The 19752-nt window shown below is 43.8% G+C and overlaps 2 protein-coding genes across 4 annotated transcripts in view; one reads left to right on the forward strand and one right to left on the reverse strand.

Moving 5' to 3' along the window:
* The window catches only part of PLEK (pleckstrin), a 60582-nt gene that overhangs the window by 31001 nt on the left and 9829 nt on the right, over positions 1 to 19752 (forward strand). The window contains exons 4-8 of one of the 3 annotated variants that reach the window (XM_080342671.1): positions 9688 to 9803; positions 10666 to 10743; positions 10860 to 11084; positions 17234 to 17389; positions 19552 to 19733. In XM_080342671.1, coding sequence (XP_080198797.1) covers positions 11055 to 11084; positions 17234 to 17389; positions 19552 to 19733 — 368 coding nt within the window. In that variant the 5' untranslated portion in view covers positions 9688 to 9803; positions 10666 to 10743; positions 10860 to 11054. Of the gene's footprint in view, positions 1 to 9687; positions 9804 to 10665; positions 10744 to 10859; positions 11085 to 13249; positions 13367 to 13746; positions 13838 to 17233; positions 17390 to 19551; positions 19734 to 19752 lie in introns of those variants that run through there. The other 2 variants (XM_080342672.1, XM_080342670.1) reach the window with 2 other exon arrangements.
* CNRIP1 (cannabinoid receptor interacting protein 1) lies at positions 300 to 5889 on the reverse strand (the record flags this gene model as incomplete). The annotated part of the gene is made up of 3 exons (XM_080341670.1): positions 300 to 464; positions 4936 to 5080; positions 5711 to 5889. 3 exons carry the CDS (start codon positions 5887 to 5889, stop codon positions 300 to 302), a joined length of 489 nt encoding a protein of 162 aa, XP_080197796.1.

Here is a 19752-nt window from a genome sequence, read left to right on the forward strand (position 1 = left end):
AATACTTATGACACTATTATGATGATACAACTTTCTACCCAGCTATGAAATACTCTTTTATCATGAACTTTACAGTATTTGCAGGGCGACAGATAAAGAACATTGCAGATGCCATGGTAAACTTAAAATACTGTAATAGGCAAAGATTTCAGTGGCACCACCTGTACGTACAATGTAGTTGTTGGAACCTTATGGAACAAAACAAGGTTACAGCATGCCTTTGTTAAGGCTTCTTGCTAGTTTAAAAAGGTAGATTTCTCTTGAGGGAGATTGTCCAGCAGTATTGGTTTCACATCTCTTCAGTGGAAGGTCTCTTTATTGATCCACATCAGGCTGCGTGTTTCATTTGGTTTGCATTCGTACTCAATACTGCCAAAACTGTTTCCCCATTGGCAATGATCTCGTTTGTGGTAGTTGTAGAATTTGACTTGCCAGACTGTTTCAAAAACACCAATGTCCTTAAACTGTGAGGAAGAGGGAATATCAGTATTAGTGAGCTCTCTCTTACTGAGAAACAATACTTATGAAACTGTGGAATGTAAAACAGCTGATATAAGCGCTATTGTTCCTCAAGTCAATAAATCAAAAGATCTGTAAAGCCTGTTCTAGCAGTCACAAAGTCTTTTATGCTTAGGCATACGTAAAGCATAGCTCTCCTTGTACTGTCCTCTGGCACTTATATCTGGGAAAGGCAAGGGAGTAAAAATGTTGAAGTTCCCATATGGATAAATGTTACTAACAACAAGAATCAAAGCTATAATCCTCGTTAAGATGGCCCAGCAGTAGTTGGCCCAATGATTGCTAAGTGGCTTGTGTATACTGTAGATCCTGTAGCAGTAATCTGTAATGATACAGGCCATTGCTTCACCTTTATACCATACCTAGAGGCTGCAGTTCGGATTGAGAGGATTCCTTCTTTTGCTCAGTTTGAAATCTTTAACATCTCTGTATTTTATAGCCCTGTGTACGTGGCTTCTGGACTGAGACATGCTGCTGTTAGACCACTTATTCCTTCCCTGGTATTTTGTTCTGCTTTTTACATGAAACTTAAGCAAAAGAAGCTCTTTGTGCATTTCTGTAATTGCTAGTTGGACTGTGATCGTGCAGCTTTTCAGACTTACATAGCAGTAACACAAGCTAGGAAGGAAATAATCAGTGTGTTTAGCAGTTAAGTGTCTAATATAGTGAAGGAGCAGTGAGACATTGCCTGCACGTTGTGTGATTGTGCTTGCAGCTTTGATGTGAATGAGACTATGGCTATAGTGAGTTCTGTATAATTTGTTTGGGTTTTTTTTAAGCCTGTGTTAGACTCTCTTACAACATCAGTAAAACCTTATGAGTGAGGCTTTCCAGGACAGATTATGATTTCAGTTATTATGCTGATGTAAAATTTGAGTTCCTGTGCCTTGAGACCTTGCAGAGAATCTGAAGTGTGGGTGTGAAACCCGTATGTGTTGCTGCTGGTCTCAGCAGTATGGCTTGGTGACTATGTTGTTAGAAGGTAGTGGATTCAGCGCTACTGAATCCAGCACTGCTCTTCAACGCTTTTTCCTTTTAAATATTTCCATCACTCACTTCGCTTGACTGTTTTCCATTCCCGTCATGTGCCTGGGAGCTGACCTTTGATCATCTGCCTATTATAATCATACTTGCAATGTCAGTATGAAAGGCCTTTTACATAGTGACTTTTCTTGAATTACAGTCAGAGCTTTCTGTATCCAGTTTTCTCAGAAGGACATGTATTTTTCAATCCAAGATGTGGCTTATAAGATGCTGCTGCATAATGGACATTGCTTTAAACCTTCCCCCAGCCCAATGTTATAACTTAAAATTAGCCTTGACAACAGCGGGAGTTGCTGTGTGCTGTTAGTGGAAGGTTTTTATTTGGCTGCAGTTCCAAGTGTTACCTTAAAGGAGTAGCTGAAATATTTCTGCTACTTCCTTTGACAAAGAGAGAATCAGATGTACAGGCTACTGTATCTCTCCCAGCAACTAAAACCTTAATTAAGGATTTTTTTACTATCTTTGGTAGTAATCCTGGTACACTCATAATACTAGATAGTAAAGGTTAAGCACATTGGGTATTTCTGTGCACAATCCACACAGAGGAGTTGTCAGAGAGGAGCATCAGACACTGTCAGTCTGGAAACTGAGGAAGAAAAGGCATTTCTAATATCCTTTGTAGAAGGGGATGTGATACAAGAGCAGTATTTCATTTCATTAATGTATGGACAATCTGAATTTCAACAAGATAGAGGAAGAAAACAAGTTCTGTCTTCCTCCAATGACGCAGTTTACTGAGCTACCCTGAGTAGTTTGATTGCTGTGGATTTCCAGGAGAAGGAAAGAATTAATTGCAGAGCTTTTCTACCACCATGTGCATCTCCACCAGCCAGTACTTAGCATATGCAGCAGCTCTGTGGTGTAATGAGTGTTCTGCATCCTCGGAGCTTCCCTGAATTCCCGGAGCTCCTGCATCGGAATCCTCACTCCTCTACTGGGCCTGTATATGGGTATCCCCAGGGAGGAGAGGTGGCCCAAGTCTCTGTAGGTCAAGCTTAGAAGCTTATTTCCCTGCCTGCTAGTCTCTGTCATCCAGTGCTATAGGCATGAATATTTATATAGTTATTATTATATAGTTATTTAATCACCATGTCTGAATTGGCATGCTAGGATGATTTGATGGCTATTTATTTCTGGGAATAGAAGTCTAGCTTCTTTATTCAATCTTAGACCAAGAATAAAATGAGACCCAAAAAGAGGTTTCTAATTTAGTTCAGACCGTTTGCTAGACAGTTTAGCAGTTTTTGGATAGAGTGTGTAACTGAGTGTTCACGTAACAGAAATATCCTCAGATTCTGGAATTCAGAAACAGGGTTGTTGTTTTATGTGTATAAACTATGGCTGTAACAGGTCAGATGTCTACTAGCCAGTCAAAGTAGGAGCATAAACAATTATTTGCTTAGAGTTTTAAAGCAGATGGGGAGATAAATTCTTATGGGCCTTTATGGACCTTTTGTCTTTCAGGTGTTAGATTGGCAGTATGAGACTAGTTTTTAACTGCAGGACTGACCTCACAATCTACAGGGTATTTCAGAAAGATGGACCTGATTTCAAGTGATAGTGATTTCAAATTGGGTCCATCTTTTTGAAATACCCTGTATTTGTATTGTGAATTCACTTTTTATGCCTTAAATAGTGTCCTTATCTCACTAGGATGCATCAGGATCCTGCCTGTTCTAGAAAAGGAAGTGGAGGCAGAAGTTCCTCCTAGTTGGAGGAAGTAGGAAAATGTAAAACTGTGTGCAGTAAGCTCAGTTTTGATGATTTGGGAAGTAGGTACTAGAAGCAGTTTTCAGACTGGGGTATCTGAAAATGGTTCCCTAAATCTGTTATGGTTCTGTCTAGCTAAGCAGCTAAATGATGAGTTAAACGTGTAAATCCCTGTTGAGTTGCCTATATTTAATACTTAGAAGTATCAATTGTGAACATAAGCCTGTGCTGAAGAACCTATCTATCAAGATCAGATTTTAAAAGGGGCTGAGGACCTGCTTAATGCTCAAAAATCCTATTAGCTTCATGGTTAATATCCCAGGATTTGATTTGTAAAAGCAACTGTTTGGACAAATGTGGCGACTCATTCTGATGCTGCAATGAACCATCTCAGAGCCTGTATCTGAAAATCAGACCCTCCTTGCATTTCTTGGAATTACTTCATTTGTGATTTGATTTGGTTTTCTCCATAAGAAAAGATAAACTTCCAGATTTCCAGAGTTTGCATCAGTGCTACACTTAAGGGTAGAAGTCGCTATCAGAATAGCGATGCCATAGTCAAAGCACCTGATTTTTTGGGAGCACTGCCATTTCACCTCCTAGCATAAGAGCATTGTGAAATATAACTGCAATACTCAACAGTGGCATCCAGCAGCCCTGTCCTGCTGGTTGGGAAGTCATACTGGTGTTTGGTTTTCCTAGGTCTTAAAAGGAGGTGACTGTATAGAAAAGCAATCAATGTGGATAAATACTTTGGAGTAGTCTTATTAACCTAAGATTATGAAGTGGTAACTGTTAATGTGATGTGGGCCTCCAAAATTAAGTTGAGCATGCTGTAATTATTCGAAACACCAAGTGGCGATGCTACAGTTCTTATTCAGAAGGGGATTGCCATGCTAAATGATGATTCCAGAAAAAAGTAGTGAAGATAAAGATCAAGATGAAATCTTGCATGCAGTCAACAAATGTGAGAAAAAGCTGAAATCTGGTGGGCTTGGTGAGGTCCTAAAGCCATGTAAGTTGGAACAGGCCCTTAAGAGAGCTTCAGGTGAAGGTGGCTTACTGCCCAATTTCCATAGAATAAACAGCTGGAATCCCTCACAGCTACTATCAGGAGAGGGAAAAAACCCCAAACAACCAAAACAAAGCTGTAACAAAACAAATCTCCCTCTGCACATAAGTGCACCACCCAAAGAGTGCTGTGAAAATCTGCTTGCTGCTCTTTGTGTCTTCTGTCAGCTCCGCTCCTGGCTGGAGCTTTTGTCATCTCACATTGAGGCCATGGCATGTACTGATTCTGGCCTTTGGAGATTTTCTTTATGTTTGGGATGGGAAGCCCCTTGAATAAGAATTTAGCTTTGTGGATGCAGAAGGGGTGGGTGGTTCAGCTCATATTTCTTTCTGCTGCAGCACCCCAAAGGGCTTTGCAGGTCTCTAGAAATCCCACTACTGCTTCCTGGCCTTTGCTGCTCCATTGGCTTCCTCTTGGGAAGCAGGGCTTGTGTTTTCCAGCTACATTCTGACCAGCAGTCCTACTGACACAAAGCAAAGAGAAGGGCAGCAGCTGTGATCAGACTGTGCCCTGGAATTTTCCCCTCTCTGGGATTTGACCCCCTGCTGCCTTCCCTTGCCTTTCCACGCCAGGCTTGGAGAACCACATACCTGCATGTTGACCTGGATGGGCTGTCTCTCCCCGCTCTTGGTGTGGGCCACACCTTCTGTGTCATAGATCCCCGTGTAAGAAGCCACCTGTGCATCTCTCGATTTCTCTTCCAGTGGGACACTGACACCCCCGATGCCCATTGTCCTGAAAAAGAGACAGGATCCAGCCTTTCAGCAGCCCTGCATGTCTCCTTCCCTGGCAGCTTAGAGCCAGTGTGTGGGTTTGCAGCCTGGCAGCCTCTGTGCTGAGGGATGCTCCATGGATTTTAGCAGACCTGGAGGTGCTGCTGACTCACAAGGACTCCTGAAAAAATGTCAGGGCTCTGCGGTCACCCAGGGGAGGTGTAGAAAGGAAAGGCAGGAAGGATCTGATCTCACGTCTGTGCTTTGCCCTGCTGCAGTGAGGCTTGGACGTGGTGCATCCCTGACATGCCAGGTTGTAGGGGCTCTTCCCTCTGCCTCCAGGGCAAACTGCAGGGAAGGAGGGGGAAAAGGATCTGGGGAGAGATGGGGATACAGATGGGGAGAGAGAGGGAAGGAAGTGGCTCCCAAACGTGGCCTCTCTCCCCAGCCAGCTGAGCAAAGCAGTGGGAACAGCTGGCCAGGGATGCAGAAACGGGGCCACCAAAGCTTTTGCTCCAGCCAGGCAGGGAGCGAGAAATCACGGAAACTCCGTGCTGTCAGTCTGCCAGGAAAAAATATTAAACCTCTATAAATAAAGCAGCGGGGAAGGGAGGGCCGGGGGAGCCGCCCCGAGCAGGGAGGCTGCACTTACGTGGCCTGGACGGTGCCGGGCCGAATGGCCACCTCGATCTTGTACTTGGCTCCGGTCAGCAGCTTGATGGTGCGGTTCTGGCCGAAGCGCTGCCCATCCACCTTGAAATAGACCGCCCCGTCGTTGGGCTGGATTTTGAGGGAGACGCTGATTTTCACGAGGTTGGGGATGTCGCCCATCGCTTGTCGCCGGGGGATGGGGGGGCTGCGGGCTCTGCGCTCGTCTCGCCCCCTCCGCGGAAAGCGGCTGGTTGGGAGAGGAGAGCGAGGCTGCGATGGAGAGGAAGAGGAGGAGGGAGGAGGAAGAGGAGGGGCTGCCGGATCCCAGGCAGCCCAGCCCTTCCCAAAAGCAGCGGATGATATATTTGTTGTTTTGTTGTCGGTTGTTGTTGTTTTTCCCTTCCCTTAATCGCTGCATCTGGGCAGTGGATCCTCGCCCTCCCTCCCCCCCCCCCCGCCCTATATCCCGGGTGGGTGCACATTTGCAGCTGCTGAGATTGCAGCCGGTTTCCAGGGAGTTAATCCGTTCCCGATTACTGCAGCGCTAATCGCGCCGTTCCACGGAGGGGAGCACGGGGGCGCCGGGCCAGGCGGGCGCCGCCGTTCAGCACCACGGGCGCGGACAGCGCCGCGGGCAGGGAGCGCCCACCGGGCTCGGCCGCTGGAGGGCAGCGCCCCGGGGCGGGCGGGAGGATCCCCGGGGGGACCCCCCTTAAATCACCCTGCTGAGCCCCTCACCGAGGGCTGGCTGAGCCCTCCCGGATGGGCTGAAGCATCTGGGAGCCAGAGCAGCCTGAGAGGGAGGGGAGGGCAGAGGGTTCAGGTTTTCTAGTGGGAATTTTTATTAATCACCCTATCGCAATCTTATTTTAACAGAAAAAAGTCAAACACGCCACTGTAATTGCAGTGTCAGACCAAACTCTCGTTTCTTTAAGTCTGATGCTACTCTTTACCTATAGTTGGTACTATTTCTTCAAGAAGAAAGATGTTTGAAACTGGAAGTTGTACTGAGGGAATGTCAGGAAGATGTGCCAGGTGGGGTTTAGGTTGGACATTAGGAAAAGGTTCTTCACCCAGAGGGTGCTGGAGCACTGGAACAGGCTCCCCAGGGAGGTGTCACGGCCCCAAGCCTGACAGTGTTCAAGAAGAGACTGGACAACACCCTCAGACACATGGTGTGAACTGTGGGGTTGTCCTGTGCAGGGACAGGAGTTGGACTTGATGATCCTTGTGGGTCCTTTCAACTCAGAACATGCTATGATAATTCAACTCTCTGCAAGTCTCATTCCTGTCTGACTGTCAGAGATTGCTTTTAAACCAGAAGCACGTTTGTGCATCCTTTCAATTCTTTTGTGTTTGTCCCTGTTTGCTCTTAAAACCACAACATTCTTGTGGCTGACACAGGACTTGAGCCACAAATATATTTTTTGTTTGATTGGACATTGTGGCAGAATTAATGATTTTGTTAGGAGAAAGTTCCAGCTACATGTTGCACTGGACCTGACCTTTTCTTTGTTTTTCTAAAGCTGGGATGTACACATGGTAGTAGTATGTAGTATTGCTTAGCCAAATGGAAGATATAGCATCACCCAGTTGAATTTTTTTGTGCGTGCATGTTAGTGAATTAAATTTATTGTGAACATCAATAGAATACATTCTGTTGAAAACTTAACCTCTGAAAAAAAAAGGCTGATACTTTATTTGCCTTGATTAAGTATCTAGCTAAGAACAAGCTTCATAATGTGTTCAGCCAGCAAGGTTTCCACAAAGATAGGGGCAGGGCATGATCCCTGCATCTCAAAACTGTGTGTGTGATGGGTTTTGTGAGTAACATCCTACCTTTGATAACAGTCACTGGCAGCAGGAACTCCTCCATAGAGAGAGATTGCTACATCCTGCAGTCGTTGCTTCTCACACTGAACAGCCAAGAGTGAAACAAATGCTATTAAAACAACAACAATAACAAACAAAACAAACAAACAGCAATTCTCTATGATGAGTAGCGGCATTATCAATATTAATGTATGAGAGGAAACTTTTGGGCTTTTTGAGTCACCTAAGACTCTTACACTGTCCAAGTGCACCTAATCAAAAGTAGTTGCATCTAATAAAGTAGGAAGTTGCAGGAGCTGCTCATCTCATACTGAGGGCCAACTTTTTGTCATGAATCATACACTGAAGTTGATTTATTGCAAAGATCTTTGCTGACTTTAAAGGTCCTCAAAAGTAGACACCGCAAGTAGGTAAAATGAATCCCTCTGACCCTCATCTAGATCAACAATGAATGGTCTTGAAAATATCTTGGAAGTTATCACATGAGCAAGTGGCACATACAGGTTTTCAGATGAGGAAGCAGCTGCTATATATAGATATGTTTATCCTATCAGTATGGTTCCACAAAAGAAGACCACATGTGCATATCTCCCCATCTTGTTTGCTCATCACAAGAGACTTCTCATTTTTTGTTATATTCTGCTGAAACTGCTGCACTTTGTGGCTTTTTGAAAGTTTCGCTTGCAGCAATTCCCGCTTCTGTAAGTTTAAATGTAATTCAGTACGAAATCACAGAGGCCTTACACACGGGGAATCTGATAGTATCACTTAAAGTGGTGTGTGAAGAATAATGGCCATTGCCAGGGATCAGTTTTACTCACCTCACAGGCCAGACATATCATGTTGTAGTAAATTGTGTGTAGCTGAAGACATTGATTGCAATTAGTTTCCCAAGCACACAAGAGGTCAGATCTATAACGAGTTTTTTTCCCACATTATTTCTGCCTGAATGATCACCTTTCTGTGGACACGGTGCAGGCTGGGACTTTATTCCAGACCACTGTGGCAAAAAGCAGTAAGCATGAGGGAGAACTAAAAAAGCATCGTATTATGGATCATGGATGCACAGGCTGAGCAACTGTTTTACTGTGTGAGAGTGAAACGTGCTGAGAGCAGAACATTTATGAAGAAGCAATTTTAAATGTAGGCCTGGCCTTTCTTTTTATCAATCTGATAACTTCATATGCCGTTAGCGCATTTTATTATCTGATCCTACCAGATGCTCTTTATCAGTGTAGGTCATGGGGAGGCATTGCCTTTGCCAAGTCTTTCTGGGAGGTTCGTTTTGTTACTGCCTACCTTAATGGCCCTGACCAGCCTCACCTGGGGCCTCCACCCCCACCTCTGCCCACCAGGCCCTATTTTAGCTCAGCCCTGGCCCTTTAGTCTCTTTCTAACTTATGCTTAGGAGTGCTGGTCTCCAGTTCTGCTACAGCCAGCTGTGGATGGGTTGATCCTGACCTGCAGACCTAAGCTTGACCTCGGCCCATCCATGGAGGTGCCTGATGCTATGGGCTGCTCCCTGGCTAGAGAAACCCATGTCCTTCCAGACCCCATGGGGGTTTTCTATGTGCCCCAGCCCACAGGCTGCTGCATGACTACCTGATATTAGTTGCTTGATATTCTATAGAGAGCAAAATACCTGCAGGAAGATGAAGGCGGTGTGGTATTGCAGGAGCACAGAGCCAATGTGCTGACCTTTACGAGATTCAAAGCTAAATAGATAATCATAGATGTAGGGCAAGGTTCAGTTTCTCCTAAACCACAGCAGCAATTTACTTCCAGGAACAAAGAGGTAAATTTGTGTCCATTCCATCATTCTCTACACCTACATTTGAGAGGTGAGGGTTGGAATATTTAGTGTCTTTACAAAACTGCTTTTTTTCTGTTTGGTTGCCTTTTTTTTAAAAACCTTCTTCAGTCCTTCAAATACAGATTTTGTTCCCCTGGCACCTGAGACTTCCTAACCTATTGTCTGGCATCAGCAATATACATTAAGCTCATTCCCTCCCCTTGGGACAGGAACATTGTGGCACTCCCCTGTACCCTGGCAACCCCTCAGTGCTTTTGAAAGCAGCGGTGAGCTCCTTCAAGTGATCTGCAGCAAGTATACCCAGCTATTCTCATCTCTCTTTTTCTTCCCAGAGCCAGGGAACTGCAGCCTTCACACTGAAGCTTCATCCTCCAAGACCTCTCTCCTGTCCCTGCTGTATCTGCATCATGTGTATGTGTCACTGATGGGAAGCTACTGGAGGGGACAGGTGAGTGTGTCACAGGTGAGGCTGGATCCATCCAATGAAAAGTCAGAGCTAATATGCAGATAAGCCGTGGTGCATGCTTCATGCTGGTCCAATTTGTCTGGAAAATGTTCTGGAGAAATCCATTTGGTCTCTCGACTGTATCTACTCAATATGATCTCTCTGTGCATGATAATACGTCAACTGCATAAGCCTTTCAGTATTGCTATTTATGCAGGCCTTCCCACTTAGAGTTAATGCACTAATCCTGCTGCACAGTGCCACAATAATTAATTATATAAAATGTGCCTTGAGATCAGAACAAGATGTTTCTTTTATGATGGCCAACCCACAGCATTTAGATTCCAAGGTGATGTGGGCAATGCCTGTAGTAGCCTTTCGCTGCTTTCCCCTCGGGTTATTTCTTAACACAGTGCTAAATTTGGAAATGTTCCGGTTTGGGGTTTCTTTTCGAGAATTGGATGGAAAGCCACAATCTCTCATTTGCTAAAAATAGCCATATGTGTGATCCTGTATGGCGTGAATTGTGCTGAGACTTGCGCTTCCAGCTCTCAATCACAGAATAGCTGAGAAACTGCATGTCTTCCTTGCAGATGACATGTTTATTTGCAAAGATTTGGCTCTGATTTTCAGTGTAAAGACCCATTAGTCTCTCAGCTAGATCCCTTGCTCAGATAAATGGAGTGGGGTTTGTTTGTTTGTTTGTTTGGGATTTGTTTTGTTTGTTTTTTAATACTTGCAGGGGTGGACTCTGGAATAGCAGAAAAAACCCAGAATTTTCTGAGGAAATCCTGCAACAAAGTCTCTCATACAAGAACAGATCACTTGTCAGTAAACTGAGCGAAGATATTTATCTCTGTTGCAGATCGTGCTATTGTGACAAATGTTGCTAATCTATCATCATGTACCTTTACCTACTTTGGACAGAAATGGGATGAACAGGGTAAGTTATAGCAGGTTACCACATTACAGGTTACTTTCTCCTTATGCCAGACAAAACTCTTTCATCCTCTCTGTGGAGAGCTAGAACTAATACAACCCTTTCTCTCTTGTATCCAGTGCTGCTCTTCAGGAGCAGCTGCACAAAGAAGACACACGTCAGCAGTCCAGGCTGTCCCTCACACCTGCCATGGCCACTGTATGGTTAAGGACCATTTAGCTTCATGATTTTGCTGATCAGCACATTTCTGCCTGGGGGAAGATGAAGTGTTGATTCTCCTGTGGCGATGTGTGATAACATGAAACTGAGCCTCAATGTTAAAAGAAAGGGATCATTCCAGACATGTGAGTTAGAAGGGCAAAAGGAATAGCTGAGCTTTGAAGGTGAAATAGAAACAATATAGAGAAATAAGTGTTATAAAAGTAGTTGCTTCTATCTAGTATTGGATCGAGGTAATTTTATGCTTTGACACTGAGTTGCTTGAGTAGCTAATGGTAAATTCTGTAGTCATTGGCTTGGTGCCACCGAGTCTAGAATTTCATGTCACACCTCCAAGGGCTTTTCCTGCAGGTAAATGAGAAACTGAACTTCTGCAAAATTGTGGAGTCAGCATCCTTTTCTGTTCCTATTAAACCACTTTTTTCAGCTAAGGTCATTTAGTTGTTCTGTTTGAAGAGGATCTGTCCCTGGACATTTCATATTGGCAATTTATAGCACAGGATCCTGTCATCCTGACTCAGCACAAACGCTGAGCCAGCAGGAGCAGGTGAGCAGGAAAACCTGCGGAAAGGCTGCCTGCAGGGAGGAAAATGCTGGCAGATTCTTTTGGCTTTGTTCCCCATAAGCCCTTCTACCTGGAGAAGAGGTTTCCTTTCCTCAGGCCCGATGGGCAGCAAGGTAAAGACAGAAGGAAGAACCAGCTCTTAGGCTCCGATGCTCACCCCAGGCTCCATAGCATTATGACCTCAAGGCAGCTAATAAAGGGATAGTTTGGCTTCCAGTCACACAGTGAAGGGTGTTTAATTTGCGTTGTCCTTGTCTCTGACCTGTATTTTTGGGTTATCCATTCAGAGAAGAAAAACAAAGAAAAAGAAGTATACCCTTTCCCAAAAGGGAACCACTGGAATGAAAGGGAAGAGAAGGAAATCATTCATCTTCTTAAAGCAAAAGGAATTACTGACAGAAAAGGACATTAAACAGGAGGAGTCTCTGTGCTCCAGAGGCCAGCAAGCATCGTTTCAAGGCTTATGGGAAATGAAGAAAGCCTTCACAGAAATATAACTCAGAAATTCAGTTTGATCATTTCAACTCTGAAATACACCTTCAATTTATTCCCAGCCCTGGGACTGCTAGACAGATTCTTTGCTGTAAATATAACACAAAGCTTTTTAATTACTTTTTAGTGATAAACTTGTAGCTTGGGTTCCAAAGAGCATGAAGTTTTTATTAGCTATGTGCGAGTTTCTGTCTAATAATTTTAGAACCTGCTGGCTGATGTCAAGCAGACTCGACAGCCAGAGAATTGGAAACCATATATTGAATCTTTGATTTTCAAACTGCCTAATAGATGATTGGCTTGGTCAGCAATTATGGCCTTCAACAGCAGTCAGGTCCTCACAATAGCATGATTTACATGAGTGAAGGAACAATGTATTGAGACTCTGAACAACCTAACAATGCATAAAAACATCACAAGGTGAACGCATTGCCAAGCTTATAGCCTGAGATTGCTGGTACACACAGGTGCTTGCTTGAAGTTGGGACTGGAGGGGTCATTTAAGCAGCAGGTGGTTGAAAAGGTCTGGAAAGAAAAATTTCAGTTCAGACAGTGAGGATAAACATTTGATAGTTTGAATAGTGAAGCACTAATAGAGATCACAAAGAAGGGGCAGAGTCTCATCTGTAGGAGAACCACTGAATAAGTATCAGTGAGGAAAGGCTAGAGAAAGCCTCTGAGGGCTCTTCTAACCTTCTGTCCTCTATCACAGGCCTTGTCAGGCTCTGTACGCTTCTGAATAAAGGCCAAGACAGTCAAACAGAGAGCAGGAATTCCTGTCTGCAGAAAAAGTCCCTGTTTGGGGATCTTTACAAGTGGCAGAGGTGACAGATGGAATAACCCTGGGCTCAGCTCTTATCTGAACAGGCTCAGCTATAAAAGTGGTTTGGAGACTTGTGTGTGGGGTTATACCTTGCTCTTGGCAATGCAACAGCCTCCTTATTGCCTCCCATATACCACCCCCCTTCCTACTGTGTGGGGAAGAGGGGTTGTAACTCTGGTATATATCAACTTTAGGAAAATTATTGTTTTGCCTTATCTTTTACCCAATATAGCCAGATGAGCTTTGCAGCAAGTAAAAGACGTTCATAGAAAGTGACATTGTGCGGTGCTTTGTGTAATACACTGGTCTAATCCATTAGTGCTTCTTCTTTTGCATCTCCTTGCGGGGGGGCTCAGCATCAAACTCCAAAGCCTGATCAAGTCTGATGAACAAATTTCTTGTATCAGCAGAGGGCGCATCTCATTAACCAAACAAGAACCCTCCAGCTCGCTGCCAAACCCCAACTGCTCACCCAGTGTGGAGTCAAGACTTCAAAGATGGGATGAAGTGATGCAGTGACAGAATCAGTGAGTTGGAAACCTGTCTTGGAGATCCTTTTGGCATGCACCAAACAGCAGCACACTGTGCCACCCTGTTTGTTTTGCTAGAGTTTATGTATTTGCAGAGCGGGCCTGATATCTTGGGGTTGGGCACTAAAATGCTTTAATTTCACAGGACTGCCACCAAGGCTGGTTGTATTTGATACAGTGGAGCGTTTTGTCAGGCTGTCGCCTGTTCTGTCAGAGGCAAACTATAAATACACACGTGCTGCTGCATTTCCCTATCTCTCATTCTGCAAGAGGAAATGGGCTTGTTTTCATGTGATTAGCAGGCAGAGGAACTTATGAAAGTGACACAGCTGTACTGTAAAAACGCCAGCCCACGCACTTTGCTGCCAGAGGAATTTAAGTGCCAGTGCTGGCAGACCCAAGAGCAGGATTGCTTGAGTCATGGAGCGAGAACCGATGCGCATAAGGGAGGGCTACTTGGTTAAGAAGGTAAGTGGGCAGTTTTGGACTGAGTGGAGGAGGAAGCTAACTCTGAACAGGTTGGGGAGGTGTAGGGAAACATACTTTCATTTTAGTTATTAAAAAAGGATGATTTTTTCCAAACAGGCAAATGAGCAGAATTCCTTGAGCAGTAAAACAATGTGGTGTTAGTGATTATAGAGGTACTTGCTAGCAGTTACATCCTGCCAGAATACTACATGAGGCATTTTGCACATATCTCAGATGTACCTTTGGATCAAAAGATTTGTAGTTTTATTAAGTAGCCTAATGCCCTTAGTGGAAGCTTGGCAAAACAGATAACAGCTTCAAGTGGCCACAACATACTCCATTGCACTTAATGTCTGAGTTAAACATCATGGAAGCAGAGTGAAATTAAAGAGGTTGGATCACCTTGGCCTAGAGACAGTGTGTGGGGCTACAGGCACTTCCTTTCTTTGGGAAGGCAGTTGCTGCCCCACAGCAAACTCCCCTGTGGGGTCTTTTGTGGTAGAGCCCATAGGATAAGGCCTTGACTACTGTTTAAATCCTTAGTGAGAGTGATGTGGCTTAAAGCAGCCTAACTGAACAATGTCAGTCCCAGGGTGAGAGAGAAGCTCTCCTGTGGTGTCTCTGCTTATCAAAATGAGAATTTCACCTATACACACATAAAAAACAGCTGGCTGGAGGGATCTCTAATCTGGGACCGGTGTTGTCAAGAGACCGCTCCTCAGTCTTATTTCCACTGACACTGGAAGGAAGTAACTTCATAAAATGATAGCAAAGCTGCAGTGATGCTGTCCTGAGCCAAATTTGTGCTGCGCAGATTCCAGATCTATAGTTCCAATGGCCTGATATATAGAGCAAGTGCTCACAATCTGTATGGCTCCATGACAGGGGAATGGCTGGAAACTTAGACACTGGGATAGTCCCAAACTGTGCATGTGCCTGGTTGGGCATGCTCGGGAAGAGATTCATACAGATGTGCCAGTGTCAGTCTCACGTTCCTGTGGGTGCTGCGTCTCCCCAAAGTCTCTCCGTGCAGATACTACTGAAGTTTCCTGCTGGGTGCTGTTGCAATGGCAACAAGGAAGTGGAAATTGTGCCAGTTTCCTAGAACAGCCAGCCTTGTAGGTGGCTCTGTCCTTGCAGAAGTGAGCTTTTTCTGAGCAGCAGTGTGCAGGAGGAAGAGCTGGAGGGCAAAAGGAGTAGAAGATACAGATCAGACCAGTGCCAGCTGTTTGATTTATCAGTGAGACTACTGTGAATTTCACAGCCAGAGCTTCCAGCTAGGATGAGCACGCTCCTGATTAACCTTACCTGCTAATTATATGCTTTTTCTCCTCTCCTTTATGCCTGTAAAGTGAAACCAAGGATTTTACTTCCCAAAGGAGTCATTGATGCAGCTACTGCTCTGTTTAAAAGAGAGTGAAGGCCATTTGCCACTGACTCTCTCCTCATGTTTACATCATACAGAGGAACATGGCTGTGCTTGGGGATCAGTGCTTTGGCTGGGACAGTGTGACCTCTAGTAAATGTGTGATCAAATTAATTTAGGTCAGCTTAAAACTCTATTTGTATATTTGGGGGACCTTGTGTCATCTTCTGAGAATAAGAAGCATCTTATTTTCTGATCCTGTAGTGCTGCAGATGTTAAAAATAAAGAAGTTCTAGCAAAGGGAAGTTGTATGCATTTTCAAAGTGGTTAATGATTTCAGAGAGCAATTCAAGGAACACTCGTCTGTGTCTGCAGTCTTTGGAGTAGGTGTGATAATACGATTTTTAGTCCAGGAAAATCAAATCCAGCATCCTGCTTGCTTGTCTTTCATGAGATGTCTTAGGTGAGAACAATGCGTGGACTGCCAGTCTAACACTGCTCTGTGGTGGCTTCCATTGGCAGAGCATGTCAGAGTCTGGTCTTCAGGAAGTACTGTCTGCTTATGAGCATAAGCATCATAACCTGTGGTAAACCCGCAAACAAAAGGGAATTGCAACAGTTCTTGTCTTGGCTCATCATCTTAATTGGTTTCTTAGCAGAAAATCAACCGGTGGGTCAGTTTGGACTCATAGAAAATGGCAAATTCTTAGGGCTTATTTAAAAAACAACCAACCAACAACAAACAAGCCACCTCAAACAACAAAACACAAAAACCACAAACCAAAATCCCACCAGAAAGCATCAAACACATGTGATACCCAGAGGAGGCTTTTTTTTAGTTCCCTGTTTAGCTGGGTTTCCACAGAGTCCCCCAGGGCAGGGACTTTCCTTTGCACCTTCTGCTTCCAGTGGGGGCTGCAAAGGCTGGAAGCAGGTCCTGCTCTTGATAAGATCTCAGGTGACAGTTTCCCCTCCCCAACCTGTAATTGAACATAAGGTTTGATTTGGAGTGCAAAGGGCTTTTCTTGGAAGGTAGGGCAGAAAAAGAATGTGACAGACAAAAGCTACTGCCCCATTCACTTCTGCAGAAATACAAAATGCAAATGTAACTAACTCAGCCCAGATAAACTTAGGTCTCTTTTTGTAACAGACAGAACAAGAGAAGCCAATATTTTTGGAAGGATGACCTCTGTTTTGGAGCCCACACATGTCAATTGTGCTTTGGTAACTCTTCAGAGGAGCTGTTGTTATTCAGCACATCTAAATGTTCATTTGGCTGGGCAGTAAGTCACTTGGGTATTTGGGATTATGACCCCTTTTGAAGCTGGTTGCAGGCAGGACCAAAGTGGTCATTTATGCAGCTAGAGTGCAAGTGTCTAAATAATTTTAGTGGTTCATCGTGCTCCACACAGAAATAGGTCATTCCTCCGTGAGTCGCTGAGAGTTTTGATGTGTTTCACTATATGTAGGTTCCAGCCCTGTCGTTATCTCTGTACTTGTTGCATCTAACAGCTGCGTTTCAGGAATAGGAAGTTAAAGCTTTAAAAGATGAAGTGAAGCACCTCGATTCCTCACCACAGCAGCTGGAGATCTGCAGCCTCAGACCCTTAAACTCTTCATTACTCTTATAGTTTGTTCTTACATGTCTAGAAGTCTGCTGAGACGTGTGCTTCCTCATCAGACAACTGACTCTGTTTTAGCATCAAGTCCTAAATATGGCATGGGATGCCCAGGTTAACAAGGCAGTCCAAAGGAGCCAGTTTGCATCCAGAAATTTGGAGGATTATTCATAATACTGCTACTATGTAAACTTTAAGACAGTGGTTGGAACTAACTGAAAACAAGGGGAAATTAATGGTGGTCAGAAGAATGCCAACATTTTTTAACTGCATAGTAAGATGGGTGCGGTTGTGGTATCTTCCCCTTGAGACACTATAATTATGTTAACACTTGGAAAGTCAGATCTGCAGTGATTATAATGTGAAGAATGATTTATTGAAAATAATATACACAGTGATTTATTGATTTAGGGCAGCATGTTTAATACGTGGAAACCAATGTGGGTGGTGCTCTTAGAAGATGGAATTGAGTTCTACAAGCGGAAGGCTGACAACAGCCCCAAAGGGATGGTCCCACTAAAAGGAAGCTCTATTAACAGCCCATGCCAAGATTTTGGCAAAAGAATGGTAAGTACTGTTTTAAATAACAGTGGCTGACAGCATATTTATACTCCTGGAGATGCTGAAGGGGCACAAGGCTGGTGGTTACAAATTCTGTACATTTACCTAGTGGTGACTCCCAGTTGTCTTAGAAGGTCACAAGCAGACTTGGACTTGCTTTGAAAGGTGTGACTGCTCAGTTTGTTAAAGTCAGTGGAAGTGATCCAAACAACTTCAGTAGGTGTTGGAGCAGATCTTCCTTATTGAGCCATTAACAGACTTTTATGTTCATCTGATTAAATTTCAGCTTTTTTAATTAAATACCTTGTGGATCTGCATCAGGGCCTGGCTTGAAACTTTGGGGCACATCACCAACACACTTTGTTCAATAAATCAATTGCAAAAAGCAGGTATTGAGGGGAAAGGAAGCAATCTTGAATTTGTTAAACTGGGATATAGCCTGTTCATAAGAGCCTGAAACTGCATGTTTTGAGATTTTATTTCAAAATGAATTCACCAGTGTTCACTGTTCTCCATCTGTGGTTTGGTCATTGCTGAATGTGATGTTAATTCTGCTGTACTGGGCTTTCTGTTTTCCCCATGGCTTTCCTGTAAATAGCATTATCAAGTATGATTGCTTGTAGCCAGATTCATTTGTCTGAACTTAAACTATCTAAAATGTTGGTATTTAGTTCAGAAATGCTCTAATTTTCTCAAAACCACAAACAGATACACATCCGCAGAGGGAGACTTTGTCACTTCTAGGATTGGAGACTCAAGCTCTTCACCAGTTTCATAGGAAGCCTGGATGTCCAGCTTATTGTCCTGGCTTTCTAAAAGCTGAAGTTAAGAGAAAGAGCTTTCCCAGTCTCCTCTGTGTGCTGCTGGAAATGAAAACTCTTCTTTAGCATTTCACTGTACGTTGCTTCTCAGCTCTTCAACTTTGAGAATGCTGATTTCTTTTCCTTTGGTAAAAGCTTGCTTTAATGTTTTGATATTTCATTCTGTTAATCTGGTGTGTTAGCATGACTCTTGGATATTGGGATTTGCAGAAATGTGTCTGTTTGCTTTTCACATGCACCGGATGTTGTTTTTCAGAAAGTCAATTGGACTTCTGCAACATTTCAGGGTGTCAGTATTTTTCCAATTGGCAACAATTTGGAAGATGCACTTTATGGATGTTCAAAAACGTTCCATTTACAATCGTAGGCTTCAGTAAACTCATGCAGTGTCTTGAGTTAATTGCTGTAGATTGACCACTTTCTACTCTTTGACAGAAGTCTCTGCTTGCCCTTATAAAGCCATGCTGTTTGCTTGCTGAGTAACCCGTCATTTTTAGATGCCTTTTGAGTCAGAACCTGTTGATTTGTTCTAATACAGAACAACTTACAGTTCCACTTATGGGGAACTGTATTTTAGAGGAAGTGGAAACCTTCTTCACCCAGTAATTAGATCCATATTTTTCACCCAAAAGATCGCTGGATGAAAACAAGATCAAGGAGTGTGAACTTTATGGTTGGGTTTTTTTGTGTGTTTTTTTGGTTTTGTTTTCAGGTTGGTGCTATTTCTTTTTCTGCTTAGAACTACCTTTAAAAGATCTTTCTTATTTTTGGGAAGTAGAGTCTTTCTACTGTTTAGATAGGTAGTGATCATCAGGTGTAGCCAAGGGTTGGATGTATCCTCTCCCTACCAACCCCTTAAAGGTTTGCTAGGCTACAGATGTGTTCAGCTGCTCTCCAGTGTGACTGTGACCTTTTTTTCCCTTGTGAATCAGTAGCTGAGCAACATGATGCACGGGGTTTTTTTCCTAGTTTAGGCAAACCACATCTATATCAACGTTAAGACAAATTTACACCCACTGTAAGCCTGCAAGGACTGGGCACTTCAGCCTTTCAGCCGTGGTGAACTTCTCCGCAAAAATTAAAATCAGCAGCTATATCGGTGCTCATCACTTTGGCTGTTCTGATAATGTCAGGATCACTCACAGGGAAATAACAAAAGGAGTCAGTTACCTGCACTGCCTGTTCATGCTTTTCTTCAGGACCTTCTTTAGTTTAATTGTGGCTCTAAGGCAGTTCTGAAAGTCCCTTAGGCAGAGGCAGGCTGTGTGTCGTGGTGGTACTATGTTAATTGTGCCCATCTGGCTACACTGAAGTAACTTTTTAAAAAAATCATCATTTATCTTCTAGTTTGTCTTCAAGCTCACTGCGGCCAAGCAGCAGGATCACTTTTTTCAAGCTGCCTACCTGGAGGAGAGAGATGCCTGGGTACGGGATATCAAGAAGGCAATTCACTGCGTAGAGGGAGGCCAAAGGTTTGCCAGAAAATCCACGAGAAAGTCTATCAGACTGCCTGAAACAATCAACCTGAGGTTTGTTATCGTAGCTCTG

This window comes from Nesoenas mayeri (genome assembly GCF_963082525.1).
Source record: "Nesoenas mayeri genome assembly, chromosome: 3".
Lineage (NCBI taxonomy): Eukaryota > Metazoa > Chordata > Aves > Columbiformes > Columbidae > Nesoenas > Nesoenas mayeri.